The sequence below is a fragment of the Mustela putorius genome, unplaced genomic scaffold, assembly GCF_011764305.1.
Source record: "Mustela putorius furo isolate JIRA1106 unplaced genomic scaffold, ASM1176430v1.1 tig00000095_pilon_pilon_pilon, whole genome shotgun sequence".
NCBI classification, from domain to species: domain Eukaryota; kingdom Metazoa; phylum Chordata; class Mammalia; order Carnivora; family Mustelidae; genus Mustela; species Mustela putorius.
Genome location: NW_025421280.1, coordinates 38,039,866 through 38,063,651, shown reverse-complemented (window position 1 = coordinate 38,063,651; position 23,786 = coordinate 38,039,866). Strand labels below are relative to the sequence as shown.

Below are 23,786 nucleotides of genomic sequence, written 5' to 3'. Positions count from 1 at the left end.
GCGTCACGGCAGGGCTCCGGAGCCCCGCCTGCCCGCTGCCAGCACCCAGGTGCCCGCGGAGAAGGCGGACAGGGTTCACAGGATGGGGCGTGCACAGAGCCCACTAGGGGGTCTGAGGGACTCCAGGGGGCAGCAGGGGGGACAGAAGAGGAGGCCAGGCCCCTCTGAGAGGTCAGAAAACTCCTCTTCTTGGGAAGAGAACAAGTTTTTAAACTTCCCTTGGAAATAGGAAACCCTCGCACCTCCCAGGGCTATAAAAAGACCATATCTCCTGGCCAGGCTAAAAATAAAAGATCCCCACCCAGAAGCACTGGGAATGAGAGGGGGCACGGTGTGGGCCTGGCTGGGATGGAACTTGCTGTGTGACTTAAAGCAGGTGTCTGCCCTCTCTGGGCTGTGATCCCCAACAGCATTAGACTGGACAATTTCCAAAGACCCAGTTAATGGGGATATGTATACAGCGGCTGTTGTTACGGAGGCTCTAAGGGGGAAAAGAGGGCTGCCAGCATGACCTGAAACGTGGCACTCTCTTAGGGAGTTTGCGGGGGTGGGGGTGGGGGATGTCTCTGCTCCTCCAGCGTCTCCAGCCCCAAGTGGGGCGGGGGGAGAGAACTGGAATCTCTATCCCATGGCGACCCCTAGTGGCGCAGAATATGCACTGCAGCACCTTCTGGGTCTCCGCAAATAAACGCGGCATCCTGTTCTGGGGGGAAGGGGGGCCACATATGTGACACAGGTTCTCAGGTCGATGGGCTCCTCCCCATCCTTCAGGAGCGCTAAACTACCTCCCAGCACGGGGTCTTTGCATAGGCTATACCTTCAGTCTGCAGTAGCCTTACCTTCTTGGAATGCCTCCTCCAGGAAGTCTCCCACGACTGCCCCCAGCCCCAGGGCCCCCACAGTGGCATCTGCATCCCCCATCACACCCAGGGCCACCCCGACTGCAACCACCTAGTGGTGTGTCTGTCTCCCTCACAGAGCTGTGAGTCCCGTGAGGGCAAAATCAGGGTCTGCTTTAGTCAACACTTTGTCCACCAAATCTGAAACCATCCCCGGCATACATTAGGTGCTCAATACATACTGTTCAATGAACGTATGATAAAGCGAATGAACAGTTCATTCGCCAGCAGGGAGGAGGGAAACAGAACAAAGAGGTTATTTTAAAGATAAAAAAGATTTGCACATTGATTTAAGTTCATTTATTAAGCACCTGCTGTGTGCCAGGTACCGGGGTCCAGCAGTGAAATCAAAAGATAAAATTCCCATCCTCTTGGGAAGGCAGATGATAACTGCTCAGTGAATAAATGACTCACTGTTTTTTGCCTCAAAGTGAGACCAATAGAATGAGAGGGCCGGATGGGAGGATCTGGTAGACAAGGTTGTAAATGATTTTAACTGGGGCGCTCAGAGAAGCCTCCAGTAAGAGGATGACATCTGAGCCAAAATCTGGAGGAGGTGAGGAGGGGACTATGTAGGCTTCTGGAGGAAGGACGTTCCAAGTAGAGGGAACCGCCCATGTAAAGGTCCTGGGGCAGGACCACATCTGGTGTGTTGAGGCCCATGTGGCTCGTACAGACTAGGTGAGTGAGGGTGGGGGTGCAGAGGGAGCGGTGGGGGTCGGGGAGGGAGCGGTGGGGAGTGCAGCTCGAGCCGGGCCTTGGAGGCGGCGAGGAGGACTCCTGCTTGTACCCCAGAGAGGTGGGAGCCCTGGAGGACTGCGGGCGGAGGAGGTGCTCACGGGCGCCCTCTGGTGGGCCATCCAGACCGCGCGGGAGATGCAAAAGACTTGCAAAATTCCAACTCAAAATCCCTCAAGTTCTGCCCGGGGCCGGTGGCAGCTACACACGCACCAGGTGACACTGGGCAATGCACTGCCGTCTCTGGGCCCAGAGAGCGGGAGGACAATTGTACAAGACCTAATCCTCCCAGAAAGACATCATTCCAAGCAAGGACAAAGCTATGAACCTCCGAAAACAAATCATCTGTTACTGATTCGTGTTTCCCAGTTTCTGAAGAAGGGGAAATTTTCAAAAAATTCCCCTCTGTATTTCGTTGAGGCTGTTTGTCTTAGCGGAGACAGGGTATTTCCCAGGAAACACTCCAGGCCTGGTGGCCACCAGGGGGCGCTAGGGCAACAGGACTCGAGGCTGAGCCTCCAGCTCTGGGCAACTCCACGGCAGGGCCTGGAGTTGTCCTAGGCGGCCTTCTGGCCTCTGGGCCTTTGCCCGTGCTGTGCACACCTCCAGGAACCCTCTTCCCAGCCCACCGCTCATTCCAACATATGACTCAGGGCTCCGCTTACTTCCTCCTTCCAGAAACTTCTCTTAATCCCCCCAGGCTGGTCAGCGGTCACCTTTGGGCCTCAGTAGGCCCCTACACTTCTCCATCACAGGACTAATCCCCTGTCACTGTTTCTGTCTCTGGCAGCTGACCTGGAGTCCTGGGAGAATAGCACAGAGTTGTCTCGGGTCACCTTGGGGGGATGGTGACCACATGGTCACCACTGTGCCCACAGGGGCTGCACCCAGTAGGAGCTCAATAAATGTGGTTTGGGGACAGAGAGGGATGAGTCCACATCCTCTCCACCCAGTGCCCTGTGAACCCCAGTGTCCCGCATAGGCCTGCCCACCTCAGATGCTCCGAATACTGTTCCTTAAAAGGATTCACTTACAGAGCAACTACCGCATGCTGGGCACCGGGGACACTACCGTGACCCAGACAGATGCAGGAGTCAGGAGAGGGACACGACTATTTCACAGAATAAAAAGAAAACAATGGAGGTCATGAATGAGCCGTCTGCACAATCTCCATATGGGCTAGAAGCCAGTAGAGACACTGTCTCCTTCCTCTGCCCCCAGAGGCTACTTATGTGCTGTGTGACCTTGGATCAGTGACTTCCCCTCTCTGGGCCTTAGTTTCCTCATCTGTAAACTGGAGACAAGGTTAGTCTCCAGCTCCTGGGCTGTTGGGAGGATAAAATAAGCTCAGCCAGGATGTAAAAGCCTCAGCCCAGGGCTTTCAAAATTCCTGTCCTTTAAGTATGCTGCGGTGACACGGGGACAACCAAAGTACTGGAGTTCCAGACCTGAAGTCACTAGGTCGGTGTATGGCTGGGAAAGAGGAGACCCAGGAAAGGGCTGTGACTTGCCCCAAGTCTCACCATGTCCCAGGGATGAAATAAAGACTCAGGCTCTGAATGTCTCCGTTTGTTCTTCCTCTGACTCCACCTAGGTCCAGCCCCCATCAAGGCTGGCCTGGACCTGCTCTGCTGCCACTGCTCCGGTCCCAGGCTCAGGACTGGGCCCAACTTCCGGCTCTGGCCTTCCCAGAGCAGTCACCAGAGGACGCTGATGAACACTTGAGTCAGCTCCTGCCGGCTTATGCCCACAGCCTTTCAGGGACACCAACTCCCTGAGGGAAAAGCCCAAGTCCTCCCAGAGGCCCGCAAGGCCCCGCAGGAACCTGCTACGGTCCCCTCCCTGCCCTGTCCTCCTCCCTCTCTCATTCTCCTCCATCCACACAGGCATCCTGGCCGTTCCTCTAACATGACCGGCAGGCCCCTGCCCCAGGACCTTTGCACAGCTGTTGCCTCTGCCCAGAAAATCATCCTGGTCCTCAAGCTGGTCTCATCATGGCCAGCTCCTCTTCCTATGGGTCTTGGCTCTAACACCATCTCCTCAGAGAGGCCCTCCCTGGCTACTCGGGCCAAAGTTTCCCCACCAAGGACACTCCTATCTCACCGTTCATTTCTTCTGATATCCCTTCACTTTCTGAAATTATCTCATTTCATGTGATGACTCATCCACTGTCCCCTCCCCTCCACCGCCAACTAAAAGAAGAGCAAGGGATAGATTGCCTCTGCCTTTGGCCCTACTGCACTCCAGTGCCTGGGTCAATCTGGGTACACAGTAGGCGCTCAATAAATGTTCACATGAACAAATGGCCTGTTCACCACCATCATCCAGTTACTTGCAGCTAGCTCTGGCCTCCACTATCAGACAACCATCTGTCCAAGAACCCAGCCCACCTCTGCCCACCCTGGAAGCCGGTCCCAGGCTCCTCCCTCGGTTTCACTTCAGTGCCACGGAGACTCCAGAAAGCTGACACCCAACAAAATCTGAGTCAGTGGCTAAAATAACCAGTGGTATCTGTCCGCGTGGGTGACTCAGCCAGGCCTGCCACGCCCGCCCTCTGGGGCCTCAGGAAATGAAGGAAAGCGCTTGCAAGTTAATGTTTGAGCACTGTGATTGCGCCTGTCGTGCGGGAGGGGCCGGCAGCTTTCCTGGCTCTGGCAGCTGGAGTTCACCCTTCCTGCACTCCTTCCCTTGGAAATTATAATTCCTCCACTTCTGATCTGTGTGGCCAGTGGGGACTCAAATTCACCCCTTTGAGCCCACTTGCCCTATCCCTAAAATGAGCCCAACAATATAAGCTTCTACCCTGGGAGAGGTCAATTTGGGGGATTAAAATAGGTTCAGAAGTGAGAGGCTGGCTCAGTGGGTGGAGCATGTGACTTTTGATCTCAGGGTCCTGAGTTGGAGCCCCTCTGGATGCAGAGATTCCTTTAAAAATGAAAACAAAATAAAATACGTTTAGATCTTTAAAGCCTAACAAGTGTTAATTCTGTTCTTTCTCAAAGGTCTGTGACGCTGAGAAAAGATTAACCCCGTCCCCTCCAGGCCTGCTGTTAATGAGCACTTACACTTCTAGCTTCAACGTCTCGCGCAGGATCTGCTGACCTTGAAACACCACACCCACTTCTCAGATGAGAACTGGAGGCTCGGAGAGCCCAAGGCCTTTGCCCAAGATCACGTGGTCAGATCTGAGCCAAGGGGGGGGGGTGGCACGACATACCAAAGCAGGACCCCCGCGGCCAAAAGAAGCCCCAAAAGAGGAGCTACAGCAGTGGGTGCTAAATGCTGTGTCTCTTCTTCCCCTGTTCTCTTGTATTAGAACCAAAACTTGAAGCAAAGCACCTGGCCCAGCAGAAGACTACATTTCCCAAGGTTCCTTGCACCCGAGGTACCACGTGACTAAGCTCTGACCAATGATATGCGAGAAACCGCACTCTGTGACCGGTCCCTGCCTCACACGCGGAGAAGCCCGCTCCTCTCCTCGGGTATGCTTTTTGGGGAACAGAATTCGTCTCCCAGAGGAGATCAGCACCGCAGAAACATTCAATAAATATTTATCACAGTTAAAGCACGGTAGCCACATCCCCCGCCCGCTCTCCGCACCACCACCTGGGGCAGAATTCGAAAATGCCGCGTCCAGTTCTGGACACCGTGCGCACCAGAAAGTCATCGGGGCCCCCTTTGCACGGTTTCCGCGGAGCGGCGGCCGACGTCACGCTCCTCTGCCCCCTCTGGAAACGGTGGGAGCGTCCCCAAGGTCCGGGTCCTCCTGCCTGCCACCTGGTCCCTCTGCCCCTTGCGTCTTGTCCTCGGGCGCCTGCGTCCCTCTCTGGTTCCACATGTGGTTGTGGAGGCCCAGCTGCACCATCTGGGCGTGATGGATGATCAGGGGCTGCAGCCCGGGGCTCTGGGGGGGCGCGGGGCCGGGAGGCGGGAAGCCGGGGTGCGGCGGAAAGGCGGGGGGCGGCGGGAAGGTCCACGCAGGCTCTGGGGGTGCCTGGTGGCCCGGCCAGGAGGGAAAGGGTGGGGGGGCGCCCAGAGGCCCCAGGCCTCCGGGGGGCATCTGTGTCCCAAATGGCATGTGGCTCCCGAAGGCCGCCCGCAGGGCCTCCATCTGCTCCTGCCAGCTCCAGCAGCTCTGGAAGTACGCCGAGTAGGCGGCGTTCAGCTTGGCCACCTGCTGCCGCTCGCCCTCCAGGTGGCTGCGCTGCTCCTGCAGGGCCCGGACCTCCTGCTCCTTCTTCCACTCGGCCTTGCGGGCTCGTAGCCTCTGCGGCTTGAAGGTGTTGGCCACCTTCCTGGCGAAGATCTGGGAGTGCTCGTCCAGCCACACCAGGCCGGTGAGCAGGCTGGACGTGTGCGGGCTCAGCTGGGCCCGGGAGCTCTCCCGCGGCAGGAAGGGGATCACGCAGTCTTGCCACCCGCGCCGCGTGAAGCTGCTCATCAGCGATTGGCTGGCCTGGTGGCGGCCCAGGTGGCAGTCGAAGCTGGGGGTGAGCAGCAGGACGGTGAAGGCCGAGTGGTCGATGGCGTCTTGCAAGCAGTGCAGCTCGCCCCGCCCCGGCACCTGGAAATCTTCGCAGAAGGTGGCCCCGTCGGGAACCCCCAGGGCCTCCAGCCTCTCCCGGACCCGCAGGGCGATGTGTTCATCCGCGGCGACGTGCAGGACCACGAAGTTATAGAATCTCTGCTCTGACTCCAGCTCGGGAGAAGGGGGGCAGGGGCTGGACGCCAGGCCCGGGGAAGGAAGGGTGGACGGAGGAAGGTTGGACGGAGGAGGGCCCCGAGAGGACGTGGGCGGGGCCGGCGGCGCGGGTGGGCGTGGGCTGGCCACCTGGGAAGCCGTATCTTCCACAGGAAGTGGGAGTGGGGTCTGGTCCTTGTCATGGCAAGGGTTTCTGGAGGCCAAGGAGAGAGATTTCGGGCCTCCCAACTCTTCGGTGCACTCCACGGGGTAGTGGGTGCTGATTTCCAGAGCTCTGGGGGGGTCTGGCTGGCCAGCATGGCTTGCATCTGGGACCAGTTCAGTAAGCCTAGGGACTGGGCTGCTTGGTAGCACCTGGGAGCTGTCACTCTCCCTGGATGGGGGGCGGTCAGTCTCCCCCAGTGGGGGGCTGGCACTCTCCCCAGATGAGGGGCTGACCGTCTCCCTCTGTGGGGGGCTGACCGTCTCTTCCAACGGTGGCCAGCTGACCTCCTCAGGCTCCTGGCAGCCCGTGGGGGCAGGCTCGGGCACCCGGCTGGCCCGGGGCTCATCACACAGCTTGCTGGGCCCACGGCAGCTGCGGGGATGGCTGAGAAAGAGTAGGGTGGGCGACTGGCTGATTTCCAGATTGCTGGCCAGGGAGGCGGGGCTGCCGGTGGATCTCAGGGAACGGCCTCTGCTCCAGCCCGAGAGGTGCTCTATGGGCTGCGGGAGGCTGCGGGTGCCCGAGGGGGACACTGAGGACGCTGGCAAGCAGCCCAGGTCAGAGTGAAGGGGTTGGAAGCTCCCGGGGTCCCCGATGATGCCCCACCCACACCGGTCCTGGGCCTCTCCCTGGAGCTCGGCAAGCCGGTGGTCGTCCCTGGAGCGGAAAGTGTGGAGGGCAGCCCGGTAGGCCGTGTCCCGCATAGTGGCCGGGCACAGCTTCTCCTCGGCGAGCAGGTGGTACACCCGGGCAACTGCCCAGGACAAGTCTGGGGGCTCCTCTGGGGCCTCGGTGCTGTCCATGCCAGCCCACTGGCGGGCCACCAGCCGCGCCACCGCGTCCGCCTTCAGCGCCTCCAGGGAGATCCTGGCCTCCGTCTCTTGGCCCAGCTTCAGGAGCACCATGGCGTGCAGGAGGTCTGCCCCCCGGCAGCCCGGCCTCAGGGTCTTCAGCTTGTGCTTGAGATGCAGGAGCTTGCCTTGGCCTGCAGCACCTAGGATGTCAAAGGCGCTGGAGAGCGACAGGCCCGCGCAGGCCATGGGCATGGGTGGGTGCGGCCCTGGGAAGCAGAAGCACTGGGTGGCGGAGGCATGTTCCACACCACTGGCCTTCCCGCATGCTCGGGGTCCCCTACGGGCTCACCATACCGAGTCTCACGGGGGACACGGCCGTAGACCTGTGAAGCAAGAGCGACACAGTCACCTCCAGAAAGGGGGCAGCCCCAGGAGGTGGCCGAGACTCTGCCACCTGCCTGCCCTCCAGTGCCACCCCCACACATCAGGGTGACCTTGGGAAAGCTCGCTGCCACGCTCCCCACCCCCCGCCCCACCTCCATTTCCCTCCTGCAAGAGGACAGCGGTCGACACTTGCCTGGTGTCACCCAAGACGTAGACAGTATTATTTTCCCCATTTGTGTGTGAAAAAAAGCGTGCCAGAGAAGGGAGGTCACTTGCCCCACGTCACACAGCCAGTGGGGGACAGAGCTGGGATTTGAACCCACGAACTCTGGCTCTGGAGGCTGAGGGCCCAACCACAAGAGTATACTGTCTGTTAGGAATAATAATAAGCTTACTTGTGGGATAGGTTCAGGGAATTGTGCTGCCTTCACGTATGGAAAGTTCTGAGCCCGATGACCGGAAGGAAGTCAGCAGACACTTAGTACCTGTTCACTAGGGAGCTGATCGGGCTCCCAGGTGCACCCCGCCCCCCGCCCGGACCTCCATCCTGGTATTCAGGCCCAGGGCGGCCCTTCCAGCGGAGAGCCAGAGCCAACCTCGGTCACTGATGGACTCCAGCGGAAGTGATGGGCAGTCACTAGGGACATCAGGTTATAAGACGCTGGCTTGGGGCGCCTGGGGGGCTCAGTGGGTGAAGCCTCTGCCTTCAGCTCAGGTCATGATCCCAGGGTCCTGGGATGGAGCCCCGCATCGGGCTCTCTGCTCAGCCGGGAACCTGCTTCCCCCTCTCTCTCTACCTGCCTCTCTGCCTACTTGTGATCCCTGTCTGTCAAATAAATAAATAAAATCTTTAAAAAAAAAAAAAAAAAGACACTGGCTTTCTTCTAGGTTCCCTCCGCTTGGAGGGCTCCTTCCCCAGATCTCTGCCCGAGGGACGGCTGTCTCATTACTCAGCTCTGAGGCACATGCCGCCTGCCCTTCCCAGTCCGCCTCTCCCGCGTCACCTTGCTCCCCCCCCACAGCGTGTCACTGGGTGAACTCTTCTTGTATTAGAATCTTCCCGTTTGCCATCTGCCTCCTGACCAACGAGTGTCCGAGGACAGGGCCTCGCCTCGTCTACCACTGCTGGTTTGTTGAGCCACAGAACGGGGACCTAATGAAATGAATGAATGAGGCCAGAACTGATATCCTGCCAATGTTATGGATGAAGAAACAGGCACAGGGGCGCCTGGGGGGCTCAGTCGTGAAGCGTCTGCCTTCGGCTCAGGTCGTGATCCCAGAGTCCTGGGATGGAGCCCCGCGTCGGGCTTCCTTCCCAGCAGAAAGCCTGCTTCTCCCTCTCCCACTCCCCCTGCTTATGTATCCCTCTCTCGCTGTGTCTCTCTCTGTCCAATAAATAAATAAAATCTTTAAAAAAAAAAAAAAGAAAAGAAAAAAAGGCCTTTCTCAAGGGCATGCAACAGGTTGCTGGGGAGAATATTCCAAATCCCGTAACTGAGGTCGGCAGGTGCTCAAAGCACATCGTAATCAGTCTTAGGAAAAAAAACACACACGTTCGGATCCATTCCAGGAGACTGAGAAGCCTTTACGTGCCCTTCAGCTGGGCTGGCACTTCTGTCTGGTCCACCCCAGTGCCCACAACGACACCCGCGAAGCCCAGAGCCGTGTTTCTCAACCAAGAACACCTCTGACTGCCAACCCACAACCCTTGGCCACATCTGGGGACATCAGTGGTTGTCACGACCACAGGGAAAGGGGCGCCTGGCATCGTGTAGATGAGGCCAGGGACCCTGCTTGCTCCCCCTCCCTCGAGCAGTGCCCAGGATGGCACCCCGAGAGAAAAGGACCCCGTCCCTGAAGACCTGGTCTAGAGCCAAAGCTGACTCATGGATCACAGACCATGAATCACAGACTCGGTGCAAAAGTGATTCAGGGGTTTTTTGTTTTGTTTTTGATTCAGGGTTTTTTGGGGTTTTTTTGTTTGTTTGTTTGTTTTTAATTCATTTTGAGTTGATGCAGCCCACTAGGGCCCCAGGGCCAAGGGCCAAGATTCCAGGAAGGTCAGATACAGCCCAGGGAGAGCATGAGGAGAACCAGCACCGGGGATGGGGGCAGAAGCGCAAAGGGGACAGGACTGAGCTGCCCCCTGAGCAGGGCAGAAGAGAAGTGGCCGAGAAGGGGCAGAGGGAGCGGTGCTGGGGGGAAGGATGTAGAGAGGCAAGTGGTTGTCTGGCTGTTTCAGAAATAGAAGTGGCCCAAGATGCTGACTCGCAGATGTATGGGCTGGGGGAGGGGCTGGGGAGAGAAACAGCACAGATCGCCCCAAATGCAGCTGACTTCCTCATGTGGAGGACAGACAACCAACAAATGAGTGACATTCACGGCACATCAGCTGGGAATCAACACCAAGGAGAAACATGACACAGGAAGGAGGGTCACGAACCCCGAGATTCAGGGATGGGGCCGTTCACAGTTTTAAATAACGTGGTTCAAGGAGGCCTCGATGACAAGAGAAACTTCAACAGGACATATGAATGGGACCCAGAGGGACACCTGATGGAAGAGCGTTCCAGGCAGAGGGGGAACAGCATGTGCAAAGGCCCTGGGGTGGGACCAGTCAGGATTGATGGAGGAGCAGCGAGGATGCCTGCTCGGCTGAGTGAGCAAGTGGGAGAGAGGGAGGAGGGGAGGGCAGGGAGAGGAACCGGCGGGTCCTGCAGGGCTGTGTGGGCCACGGGGGGAGGACTTAGGCTTTCACCCAGAGGGAGGGGGACCTGAAATTTTAAAACCACCTGAGACCTGTCTCAGTGTGGTGGCTGTGGCTTATGTGCGTTGCCACAAGGAAAAACAACTCCAAGGGACCACATCGGTGAATACTTAAAGAGAAGCCACACATGCAGAGTTTTAGGACACTGCTAAGTTTTGCCAAGTTGGCAATCCAAATTTTTTTTTTTTTTAAGATTTATTGAGGGGCACCTGGGTGGCTCAGTCATTAAGCGTCTGCCTTCAGCTCGGGTCATGATCCCAGGGTCCTGGGTCAAGTCCCACACTGGGGTCCCTGCTCAGTGGGAAGCCTGCTTCTCCCTCTCCCACTCCCCCTGCTTGTGTTCCCTCTGTGTCTCTCTCTGTCTAAATAAAATCTTAAAAAAAAATTATTGATTTATTTGGGAGAAAGAGCACTTGAGCAGGGGGAGGGGCAGAGAGAAAGGAAGAGAGACTCTCAAGCAGACTCCATGCTGAGCAGAGAGTCCCCCATGGGGCTGGATCTCACGACCCTGAGATCACAACCTGAGCCGAAACCAAGAGCCAGATGCCCAATGGACTGCACCACACCAGGTGCCCCTTAAATTTTTTTTTTAAGATTTTATTTATTGGGGCGCCTGGGTGGCTCAGTGGGTTAAGCCGCTGCCTTCGGCTCAGGTCATGATCTCAGGGTCCTGGGATGGAGCCCCGCATCGGGCTCTCTGCTCAGCGAGGAGCCTGCTTCCCTCTCTCTCTCCCTCTCTGCCTGCCTCTCCATCTACTTGTGATTTCTCTCTGTAAAATAAATAAATAAAATCTTTAAATTAAAAAAATAAAAGATTTTATTTATTTATTTGACAGACAGAGATCACAAGTAGGCAGAGAAGCAGGCAGAGAGGGAGGAGGAAGCAGGCCCCCTGCTGAGCAGAGAGCCCGATGCGGGGCTCGATCCCAGGACCCTGGGATCATGATCTGAGCCGAAGACAGAGGCTTTAACCCACTGAGCCACCCAGGCGCCCCTCAAATATTTTTAAGACACCTTGTGAGCTTAAAAAAAAAAAAAAGGTAGGCCAATATGCAAAGTAAAAACTCCAAACGTTATTTGTTGCATGATAAATGGCGAAGTGTGTAAGAAGCAAAGAAAACATTCATTCAATGAGGAATTTTCCAGCATCTGCCAAGTATCAGGCTCTGCTGAACCCACCAGGTCAGAGAGAAGAAAACAGAAACAGACTCTTTCCTCTTGGAGATGACAGTCCAGTGGGCATGATATTTACATGATATGTATATGATATATACATAATAGGGTAATAAAGTGGGTATATGTATAGATAAAATATAAGCAATGAGTCTGCTTAACTGAGGACCTCCTCGAGGCCGCCGGTCGCCAGGCACGGTCCTGCCTCAGGACCTTTATACTGGCTATTCCCTCTGCATGCAAAGCTTTTGGAGGTACCCCCGCCACTCATTCCCTGTCCTCCTCCAGATTTTTTTTACATTTTTTTTTCTTTGCAGATTTTTAAAAAAAAAATCAAGATTAGCTTGACGATTGGGTGCCCGGCTGGCTCAGTAGGTAGAGCGTGCGACTCTTGATCTTACGGTAGTGAGTTTAACCCTCCCTGTTGTGTGTAGAGATTAAACACACACACACACAACTGCACATAACGGCCTAGAACAGAGACCAATGACCTCAGGACACTGTGCATTGCTGCCTTGGACAGAGGTCACTGGCTGCTCTTGTGGTTTTTGGCACACAACAGTGTGTGGCCACTGTCCACCTACTCAAGGGTCACAGCAGTGCCCATGTGGCCTGCAGCGCCGAAAATACTCACTCTCTGGCCCTTTACGGGAAACAGGTATATGATTTTTTCCGCACTCCGAGGGGTGAGCTTGACTACGGTAGCACAGCTGAGATGGCATGAAAGCCATTGGTGCACACACGTGTGTCTGTACCCATACCACCCAACTCTCTCTCCAGCCCATACAATTACTGCAAAGCACAACAGGCTGTTACCCCAAACGATGTCGCTCTGAAGAATTCCCAGGTTGGAACCCTAACTCCCGGGAGCTCAGAATGTGACATGCGTCTCGGACTGGGGTCTTTACAGGAGTGCTGAAGTTAAAATGACGTCATGAGTGTGGCTCCGAATCCAGTGTGACTGGTCTCCTTGGAAGAATAGGAGGGGAGGACACAGACGTGCACGGTGTCCAGACCGGTGAGGACACAGCGTCTGCGCGCCCAGGAGAGACGCCCCGGAAGGAGCCAAACCTGCCACCAGCTTCCTCTCAAACTGCCAGCCACCTGAGCCCCGAGAAGATACATTTCTGGTGTGTAAGCCACCTCCTCCTCTGTATTTTAAGGCATGGCCCCTTGGCTACTGAGCATTAGAAATGTAGCCACTGCTGCAGAGGAGAAACCAAAATTTGCAACTGGATTCATTTTTAATTAATCCAAATGGAAAATGATAAGCTGACGAAGCCTCAAATATTCTGACCCCGTTAAACACAGTCTTGTTCTGGAAGGACCAGATTCCACTTGGAAACTGTTGGAAATACAGCACGGGAATCCAGGTCCGGTAAAAGACACACCAGATATTGAAGAATCAGCGTGTACACACAGACACACACACACACACACACAGGTAAGATGCCTCATTAGTAATGTTTTGTATTGGTTACAGGTAGGTTCTATTATGATACATAAAATGCAGGGAGAGAATGGATTTGACCTGTTTCACTTTTCCTTTTGTTAATATCACTGTTGGGGAGTGGAAAATGGCATAGGCACCCCACGTTGTTTCTGCGGGACATTGAAGGTTTACACGTTGGCACCATGACCCAGTAAGGCTGGGATCATCGAGCTGTTGACACAGGAAATGCTGCTTTTGTGTGCTGCTTATGGGCAGCTACCTATCTACCTACCTACCTACGGGGACACTGGGTAGAGGGTTACAGGTGCAAGGTGAGACGCAGAGACCTATAGCTCCTCCTAGCGGTGAAGGGAACTCCCCGCCAGCTGTGTCACAGGATAAAACGCTCAAGTTCTACTCCGGCGCGACCCATGGTCAAGTCTTTCTGAAATTAGCAAGATCGCTACTCCGAGTATGGTCTGATATCCTTCCTCAGCAGCAACAAGTCCCAGATCTACCATTCCTTCCACTTCCCGAGGACTCCTGGGAGCAGCTGTGTACACAGCTTAAAAGGAGAAAAGCCCAGGGGCACCTAGGTGGCTCAGTGGATTAAAGCCTCTGCCTTCATCTCAGGTCATGATCCCCGGGTGCTGGGATCGAGCCCCACATCGGGCTCTCTGCTCAGCGGGGAGCCTGCTTCTTCCTGCTCCTCTCTCTCTCTCTGCCTGCCTCTCTGCCTACTTGTGATCTCTGTCTGCCAAATAAATAAAATATTAAAAAAAAAAAAAAGGAGAAAAGCCTAGATGTGTCAACATGTTGCCCTTCAATCTTTTTTTTCAAGATGTTCTTTATTTGTTTGAGAGAGAGAGCACACACGAGAGCAGAAGCAGGGGAGCAGCAGAGGGAGAGGGAGAAGCAGGCTCCTCCCACGAAGCAGGGAGCCCGATATGGGGCTCCATCCCAGGACTCTGGGATCATGACCCCAGCCGAAGGCAGCAGCTCAACCAACTGAGCCACCCAGGCACCCCATGTGCCCTCCAATTTTTAAGAGACAAAAGTCACGGCAGATAAAATGTGCAGAAGCAAAGCACCTGGGAGCGGGCACAGGGAGGACCGGGCTTGGATGTCACGCTCTATTTTGCACTGCGTTCGCTCTGAAAATTCATCAAGTTCTAGACTTCGGATTTGTGTCCTATTCTGAATTCAGGCTGTCCATAAATAAATTAAGAGAAAAAGTTCAGGGCGCCTGGGTGACTCAGTCGATTGGAAGCCCGCCTTCGGCCCAGGTCATGATCCCGGGGTCCTAGGACTGATCCCTGCTTTGGGGTCCCAGCTGAGCAGGAGTCTGCTTCTCCCTCTCCCTCTGGGCCCTCCAACCCCCCCACCCCGGTTCATGTTCTCTTTCACTCTCTCCAATAAATAAATAAAGGCTTTTAAAACAATAAAAAAATTTCAAAAAGAGTTCTCCAACTCCACTGCTGGCAACAAAGTAGTCAGGGCGAACAGGGCAGTGGCTGTCCTTGTCTGAGAACCCACGTCTGTCTCATCCATGTGACGCCCACCTGAAATGAGTCACCTCCAGGGCAAGGGAGAGCAGACAGGCAAAAAATGCCCTTGGGGTTCCAATCTCAGCTCCACCACTCCCAAGGTAGGCCCTTGGGCAGGCGGAAGTGCACAAGGGTACCTCAGTGTTCTCATCTCTGAAATGGGAGCCTTGAGAACCCCTATCTACTAGCACCATCATGCCTTACAGGCGCCTGGATCTGAGGAATGCTCAAGCCATGCCAACGGAGAAGCTGCGGGATATCCACTCTCTGCTTGATCCTGCCTCAGGATCCTGCCTCAGGGCCTTCGCATCTGCTGTTCCCTCAGACTTGGACACCTTTCCCCAGACAGCCGCATGGCTGGCTCCTTTGCCTCCTTTAGGTCTCAGCTCAGATGTCACTTCCTCAACAAGGTCAACCTCGGCCACCCTGCTTGAAACTGAAGCCCACTCCCTCACACTCCCTGTTTTCTTTTTCTCCTTCCAGCTCCTCCTTCCCTGATACTACAGATCTACCAACTTACTTCATTGAGAATGCGTCGCTTGCCACCGGAGTCAGACCACTGAAACAGGGGTGTTCGCTAGTCTCGTTCACAGCTGCATCTAACAACAGGCACACAGGAGGCATTTAATAAATGCTGACCGATGGGATCAATCAACAAGCAGACTGGAGAACCCCTGGCACACAGTGAGCGCTCCATAAATGTTTCCTGCTGAATCCTCCCCCCCAGCCAGACAAAAAGTCTAATCGGCTCCCACCACGAAGGTCGCAGAGTCGAGGCACCATTCTCTGCTTTTGGCTTATTAAGAAATGTTACAACACGACATGGAAGGCAAAACACAGCCAGACTCTCCCTGAAAACTATGGAGACCGGAAGGGCATTTGTTCAGGACGTGTTTGCTGAGCACTTACTAGGCAGAGGGGACAGGAGGAAGTAGAGGGAACATTAGAAGATAGGGCTGTTTGGACTGCCCCTGTGCACTCCGGAAAGGTAGGCACAGAGAGGTAGAGACACTTGCCCTGGGTCACACAGGTGGAAAGTAAGGAGGCAAAGACTGAAACCAGGCAGCCTCGCTCCAGGGAACCCGCCCTTACTCAGTGAGTACCGACTCCGCGGGGCCCCTTCCCCGGCCAGCGGAGAAGCAGCGGGACACCCACTCTCTGCTTCGGGCACACATCACCACGACCCATCACGGTTCTTGCTTATCGAGGGCACCACTCTGCCCCTGGTTCTTCAAAACCGTTTGCAGAAGGATAAGTACACAACCCTATCCAGAGGAGGGAACCGAGGCCCAGGCGGGAGCCCCCTGCACCCACCGACCCACCCCCGCAGGCTGGAACCCACACCCGGGACCTCCAGCTTGCCTGGGAGTCACAACCGCGCCCCCTCCCCGACCTCCCCTACCTCCTCCTCCTCCTTCAGCCACAGGGAAAGGGAAGAAACGGCGGGCGAGGTGGGGGGGCCCCCGTAAGGATCTCCTGGGGTCCCCCAACTCTGAGTAGTGACGGCAGCCAGCACTGGGCCCACCGGCAAGGGCTCCTAGGCGGGGAGCAGCCGACCCCAAACCTCAGCGGAAGGCGGGGGGGAGGCGTGGGGCCTGGAGATTTTCGGATCTTCTCTGATGGGGACTGGAGCCGGGGAAAGCACGCTCCTGCCGCGGGAGGGGGTCCCGGGAGCCCCGCGAAAAGTGGCTTCGGGGCCCGGAAGGAGCTGGGGGGAGGGGCGGCGCAGGCGGGGCAGGAAGAAGGTGGGGCGCGAGGGCGAAGTCTCCGAGCTCGGGAGAAATTCCGGGAGAAGTGAGGAGCCAGCGCGAGCGCGCGCGCGCCTGTGCCATACGGAGGTGGGGGGAGGGGTACTGGAGAGGAATCCGGGGTGTTGGGGCGAAGCACCGGACGTTGGGGACAAATCCCGGCTGCCGGGGAGGGATCTGGGGAGCTGGAGCGAAACCAGTGGCGTTGGGGAGGAACTGGGGTTTGGGGAGGGACCCAGGAGGGTGGGAAGGAATCCGAGGGGGTTGCGCGGCCTTCGAGGCGTCGGAAAGGAATTCAGGGTGCTGGGGAGAGATCTGGGGTGCTGGGGAGCCATACGGCGAGGAGGAATCGGGGTCTGGGAGGAAGGACCAGGGCCGCCCGGGAGGGGAGCCGAGCGCTGAGGGGCGCGAGGGCTCGTGGAGCCGGGCAGGGCGTGCGGCTGGGCGAGAACCCCAGGCAGGAGCCGCAGCCTCCCCGGCCCCGCTCGGCCGGCGCTCCCCGCCTTGCCACCTACCCGGGGTCCCGCTCCATCGATCTTCCGCGCGGGGGCTGGCGGCCTGGCGACGGTGCCCGCGGGTGGCGGGGCCGCCCAAGACGCGAGGGCGGCTCCACCCCCGGCCTCCGCCGGCCCCTTCCGCGTCCGGCGCGGGGCGAGGCAGGAAGGTGAGATCACACTTTCCCTGCCGGGCCGGGAAAGTCCCGGAGGCGCCCCGCTGCGACAGTCGCGGCGCCCCCGCGAGCTGCCATCTTCGGGGACTTTGGACCCCTCCCGCCCGGGCCCTGGGGACCACCAGAGGGGCAGAGCCCTGCTCTCCGCGCGCCCGCCGTCTAGGGAGAGAGTAAATACAGTTTAAAAAGTAGACTGTCTTGGGGTGCCTGGGTGGCTCAGTGGGTTAAGCCTCTGCTTTCTGCTCAGGTCATGATCCCAGAGTCTTTGGATCGAGCCCCACGTCGGGTTCTCTGCTCAGCAGGGAGTCTGCTCCCCCCCCCCCCGCCCCGCCCCCCCCACCTCTCTGCCTACTTGTGATCTCTGTCTGTCAAATGAATAAATAAGATCTTAAAAAAAAATTAGACCATCTCAACTGGTGATAATGCTTTCCACGGAACAGAACAGGGGGATAGGGTAATATTGGGGGGGAAGCTACCGGAAATCGGCCACCCTGGAGGGCTTTGGGGATCCACAGGTGGCTGGAAGAGAGGCAACCGAGATGGCGTGTTTTGAAGCTGCAAACACATTTAAAAATTCATAAGGGGTCCTGGGGCGCCTGGGTGGCTCAGTAGGTTAAGCCTCTGCCTTCGGCTCAGGACATGATCCCAGGGTGCTGGGATAGAGGCCCACATCGGACTCTCTGCTCAGCAGGGAGCCTGCTTCCTCCTCTCTCTCTCCCTGCCTGACTCTGCCTGCTTGTGATCTCTATCAAATAAATAAAATCTTTAAAAAAAATCATAAGGGGTCCTAAACTTTTGGGGTCCCTGATCCAGCCCCCACATGTCCATTGGGCATAGTTAAAATGTGGGACCATCCCACTTCTGGGACCCATGAAAACGTTTTCATTTCTTTTCAAATCAGAAAGAAAACAATGGATATGGTTCATCCCGGATTATATCTGCCTTTATACCAACATGGTTGTAAATATAATTTGTATTCGTTTATTTATTTTCACGGACAAGGACCTAGGAAAGTCATAATGCCTTTCACCAGGTTTCTTGGTCAGTTTGGAGAAGCTCAGAGTATGTTTCCAAGATACCATTTGTAGATGTGTAAAACGATATACAAGAAGTTTCGAGAAAGTCCATTATGTTGAAATACATCTATTAAGATATTTTTGGGGGGTGCCTGGGTGGCTCAATGGGTTGGGCCTCTGCCTTAAGCTCGGGTCGTGATCTCAGGGTCCTGGGATCGAGCCCTGCGTCGGGCTCTATGCTCTGCGGGGAGCCTGCTTCCCCCCCCCTCTCTGCCTGTCTCTCTGTGTGTCATATAAATAGATAGAATCTTTAAAAAATAATAATAATAAATAAAGTATTTTTTTAAAAAACGACTTAGTGATCCATTATCACTAAGGGGATAAACACAGTGTGGTCCAGCCATACGTAGGAATATTTTTCAGCCTTCAAAAAGAAGGAACTCGGGGCTCCTGGGTGGCTCAGTGGGTTAAGCCGCTGCCTTCGGCTCAGGTCATGATCTCAGGGTCCTGGGATCGAGTCCCGCATCGGGCTCTCTGCTCGGCAGGGAGCCTGCTTCCCTCTCTCTCTCTCTCTCTGCCTGTCTCTCCATCTACTTGTGATTTCTCTCTGTCAAATAAATAAATAAAATCTTGAAAAAAAAAAAAAAAAAAGAAGGAACTCGGCCCTCTGCTACACAGTGCAAGGACCCTGAGAACACTTTACCCAGTGAAATCAGGCAGACCCAAAAGGACAAATCCTGTCTGATTCCACTCATAGGAAGTTCCTAAAAAGTCAAAAAAATTTTTTAAAGATTTTATTTATTTATTTGTCAGAGAGAGAGCGAGCGAGAGCGAGCACAGGCAGAGTGGAAGGCAGAGTCAGACTCCCTGCGGAGCAAGGAGCCCGATGTGGGGCCCAATCCCAGGACGCTGGGATCATGACCTGAGCCGAAGGCAGCTGCTTAACCAACTGAGCCACCCAGGCGTCCCTAAAAAGTCAAATTTATAGAAACAGGAAGTAGATGGTGGGAGCCAGTGGCTGAGGGAGGGGGAGGGGAGTCCATGTTTCATGGGGACAGATGTTCAGTTTGGGAAGATGGAAAGTTCTGGAGACGAAGGGTGGGGTTACTTGCAGGACAGTGTGAGGGTGCTTGGTGCCAGGGAGCTGTGCGCTTAGAGATGATTAAAGTGGAAATTTTCATGTTAAGTATATTTACCACAATTTTAAAAATTGTGTTTAATACCTGTAAGATAATCACTTTAAAATCCTTTTCAGGGGCGCCTGGGTGGCTCAGTGGGTTAAGCCTTTGCCTTCAGCTCAGGTCATGATCTCAGGGTCCTGGGATCGAGCCCCACATTGGGCTCTCCGCTCAGTGGGGAGCCTGCTTCCTCCTCTGTCTTTGCCTGCCTCTCGGCCTACTTGTGCTCTCTGTCTGTCAAATAAATAAATAAAATCTTAAAAAAAAAAAAAAAGAGAGAGAGAGATAAAATCCTTTTCAAATAGAGCTATGCTAAGACAAACAAAGCTTCGGCCTATGCCTTTATTTTTACCACCACATTAACTGACAAGATCTAATAACTACAGGTGTCTGCTGTACTTCGAGGGGTTTGCACCAAAGCAATCAAATATGAAAATATCTGTGCATTTCTACTGGGGACAAAGTCACAAGTCCTGCTGGTGTCTTCATTCATAATTGAGGAAATGGCAAGTATCGGTCAGGGAAAACAAAGACATGATTTTTTTTTCCCCCATTACTTCATGAATTCCATCATCAGGTTCCCACGAGGTTCGTGGGATGAGCACAGACTGAAGTTTCAGTCAACAGTCATGAGAGCGGGGTGCCTGGGTGGCTCAGTTCATTAAGCAACTGCCTTTGGCTCAGATCAGGATCCCGGAGTCCCAGGATGGAGTCCCGCATTGGGCTCCCAGCTCCATGGGAAATCTGCTTCTCTCCTCTCACTCTCAAAAAAATAAATAAAATCTTAAAAAAAAAAAGAGCCATGAGAGCAGGAGCAAATGGAAGTTAAATGAGTTAAATGAGTGCTAATTCCTCCCCACCTAGTGTACTTACTTAGTGTATGTCTCTGGCGGGAGAGAAATTTTATTGAGCACCTACTGTCAGCCAGGCACGTCTAGGCTCTGGGAATCCATTGGGGAGGAAGAAAGAAATGGTCCCAACCTTCGGGGCCCCTTAGCTAGGTAGGGAGAAGGCATTAAGCCCATCTTTTGCCTCTTGGGTCCCCTACCATTGTCCCACCATCTCCAGTTTTTGGAGTTTCATTACATACTGGCCCCCACACCAAATACATCTTGGGGATCATCAGCCCGTGTTTTAAAATAGCCCTCCCAGGGGGATTGGAATGTGCCCATTTTATAGGTGAGAATACTGAGGCTCAGAGAAAGTAACATGGAGGGGGCATCCAGGCTTCCAGGGGAAACCCTGAGCTGCCAATGAGGAAATCGGAGCGCCTGTGGTGGTCTCACTAAGCATGGCCGTATCACACCTTACTGTGTCCCCAGTCACTGGACACACCACTTGCTTCCACCATTCCCCAGGACAGAGGAGTCACCACCTTCTAATGTGGTGGTTGTGAACCAGGCAGGGCATGTCTGAGTGCTGGGTTCAAATCCTCACTCTGACACTTTATAGCTGTGAGGTGCGGCTGAGGGTGAGCCCTCTGAATTGTGCCTCAGTTTCCCTCCCCTGTAACCTGGAGATGTTAACAGCACCTGCCTGGTGGTGTGGATGAGAGGCTTACGTGACTCAGTGGGCGGGGTTTCTCTAGGATGGCTGTGGAGAAGGGGAACTTCTCAAGACTTCTCCCCAGACATGGAGAACATACATTCTCACTCTTACTAAATACTGCCCAACTGTTCTCCAAATTAGCACTCTCCACTTACACTCCCACAGGAAGTGAACACAAGGGCTCATTTCCGCCATCACCTCCTCATGTTGCTTTCTCCTTCAGAATTTATATTGAAGGAGAAATTGTAGACCCTAAAGAGTGTAAATTTCGACCGGACGGCTCCGTGGACTTTCACATCCATATACACTCCCCGTGGCCAACATGCAGATTGAGACACATATGCGTCATTTCCAGACCCTGGAAATCTCCATGGGCAACGCTCGCCTGATTTCTTTCACCATAGCCGAGCTTGTGTTTTGGAACTTCGCTAACACGAATCAGAGTCTGGGTTCTCTTGGGTCTGGTTTCTTTTGCTCAATATGGCTCCTGTGAGTTTCACCCATGATGCGGCTCTGGACCTTAAGAAATGAAACAGCCAGTTATTTTACCCGCAAAACGAGCTTATTCAGGGATAGCAGAGGAATCGCAATTTCGGATGGCAAGACATTGCAAATCATAGCCAAGTCCAGAGAACAAAGGGGAGGAGGAAGCTGGGAGGGAATGCTTTGTCGCAAAATCCATTGGAAGAGGAGAAGTCACCTGGAGAATGGCATCTCACGGAGTTGTGGTGGTCTCTCATTGGCTGAGTGGTGGTGGTTCGTCATTGGCTGGCTGGGCTGTTGCTGGGCAGAGAAAATCTTTCTCCTGTGGGAGTAGTAAAGTAGGCTTATTTCTGCCCAACCTTCCTATGTGAGTGCTCCCCCTTTCTGGGTTTTCTGACTCCATTCTACTTTTTTTTTTTTTTTTAAGACACATAGGGTTTTTTTAAAGATTTTATTTATTTATTGGACAGAGAAAGAGATCACAAGTAAGCAGAGAGGCAGGCAGAAAGAGGAGGAAGCAGGCTCCCCACTGAGCAGAGAGCCCAATGCTGGGCTCAATCCCAGGATCCTGGGAACATAACCTGAGCCGAAGGCAGAGGCTTTAATTCACTAAGCCACCCAGGCGCCCCTCTGACTCCATTCTAGATGAGGTTTCTCTTAATTTTTTTAAAGTTTGTTCTTTTTAAGCAAATATTTGATTTAAACAAAATATTTTATTTATTTAGACTCCACACCCAGTGTGGGGCTTGAGCTTATGACCCCAAGATCAAGAGATCCCAGCCCCACCAACTGAGCCAGTAGGCATGTCTTTATTAATTTTCATATTTTCAAGATTGGTAATTTATCCGTGTTCTTTGCTGCGTAATATTCCACGATACGAGTCTCTCCCCGTTTATTTGTCTACTCTGTTTTGGATATAAAGTTGAGTTTAAGACTATTAAGAATAAAATGGCCATGAACATTTGAGGTCCTTTATGTGGACATCTGACCACACCGGGCTTGGGTATCAACTCAGAACAAGAGTGCTAGAACAAGGAAGGTGTCCCAGGTTGTTTTGTTTTTGTTTCTCCCAGGTTGTTTTTTAAGTAAAGTTTTGTAAACGTTTGTCCAAACCCAGAGCCCTGGGAGAAGGTGACAGCATCTGACTTTGCTGATGAGAAAGCATAGAGGGTCATTTTAGTTCTCTAGTGGGGCTGGGGAGAGACCCTCAATCCCCCTCCTCACGCCTGTGTCTTGGTCGGGGACAGACATTGTACCGGTCCATCCCACTGCACCAGCACCAAGCATTTTTCCCCCCCCCCCCCCAAACCGCCACTGTTACCCTAAGCCCTAGTAACATGAGCGTGAAACACACTGCAGCTTTTAAGTACTGGGAAAAATATTCTTGTCTAAGCAGTAAGACATGACAGGAAGGGGTCAAGCAGGGGCTGGCAAGCTTTCCCTATAAAGGGTCAGGTAGTATTTTAGGCATTGGGGGCAGTCTTTGTTGCATATTTTTGTTTGCTTTAACACCCTTTAAAAATGAAAACTTTTGGGGGCGCCTGGGTGGCTCAGTGGGTTAAGCTTCTGCATTCGGCTCAGGTCATGGTCTCAGGGTCCTGGGATCGAGGCCCACATGGGACAGGGAGCCTGCTTTCCCCCTTTCCCTGCCTGCCTCTCTGCCTACTTGTGATCTCTCAAATAAATAAATAAATAAAATCTTAAAAAAAAAAAAAAAAAAAAGAAAAAAACTTTTCTGGGGCACCTGGCAGGCACAGTAGAGGACTCTTGATCTGGCGGTTACAAGTACAAGCCCCCTATTGGGGGTAGAGCTTACTTAAATAAATAAAGGAAAAAGTAAACTTTTCCGAGCTCACGGGCCAGGCAAACACACAAGCAAACAAATGGCTCTTTGGCTTGTGAGAATTTGCGCTTTGGGTCTAAGTCATTTTGCACAGCAACTGCAGGTAGAAAGTATTCACACCAAGTTTGAGAGGCAGGTTTTCTGGTGTGTATCTAATTTTGAATTTGTGATTGCATCTGCTTATTCTCATATTGCCCCAAAATGTTGCACCTTTTTTTTTTTTTTTTTAATTAAGATACTACTTGGAAGAAAGCACAGTAGTCCTTTTAGGTGGAGAACATGATGATTTGATAGGGGTCTATGTTGCACATAAGTCTAGTGGCCAGTAGTCTAGTACGTGTCTGTCCTGGCCAGTTGTTTCTCTTGTGATGGGAAGAGTTCAGGTCTACCCTCTTACCAACTTTGAAGTTTACCATACAGTGTTGTTACATTCCCGGGACTGATTTCTTTTCTATCTGGGATCTGTACCTTTCTTCTTCTTCTTTTTTTTTTTTTTTAAGATTTATTTATGTATTTGACAGGCAGAGATCACAAGTAGGCAGAGAGAGAGGGGGAAGCAGGCTCCCTGCTGAATGGAGAGCCCGATGCGGGGCTCAATCCCAGGACCCTGGGATCATGACCTGAGTGGAAAGCAGAGGCTTTAACCCACTGAGCCACCC

General features: G+C 53.9%; 1 protein-coding gene across 3 annotated transcripts; it reads right to left on the bottom strand.

Annotated features, from left to right (window-relative positions):
* Nucleotides 1-5,172: 5,172 nt before the first annotated feature.
* On the bottom strand, nt 5,173-17,015 carry TICAM1 (toll like receptor adaptor molecule 1). 3 transcript variants are annotated; one of them, XM_004771481.3, is made up of 3 exons: nt 16,905-17,015; nt 15,162-15,240; nt 5,173-7,721 (listed from the first exon to the last, which is right to left on the bottom strand). In XM_004771481.3, exon 3 carries the CDS (start codon nt 7,588-7,590, stop codon nt 5,347-5,349), a length of 2,244 nt encoding a protein of 747 aa, XP_004771538.1. In that variant the 5' UTR covers nt 7,591-7,721; nt 15,162-15,240; nt 16,905-17,015; the 3' UTR covers nt 5,173-5,346. The 3 variants fall into 3 exon arrangements, with proteins under 3 accessions (XP_004771538.1, XP_044942047.1, XP_004771537.1); XM_045086112.1 differs by lacking the exon at nt 16,905-17,015 and adding an exon at nt 16,044-16,274; XM_004771480.3 differs by lacking the exon at nt 15,162-15,240 and having other exon boundaries at nt 16,905-17,008.
* Between the last annotated feature and the right edge of the window lie 6,771 nt (nt 17,016-23,786).

Excerpts from the sequence above, each read along its gene's own strand:
- TICAM1 (XM_004771481.3), bottom strand. The coding sequence starts at position 7,590 with ATGCCCATGGCCTGCGCGGGCCTGTCGCTCTCCAGCGCCTTTGACATC.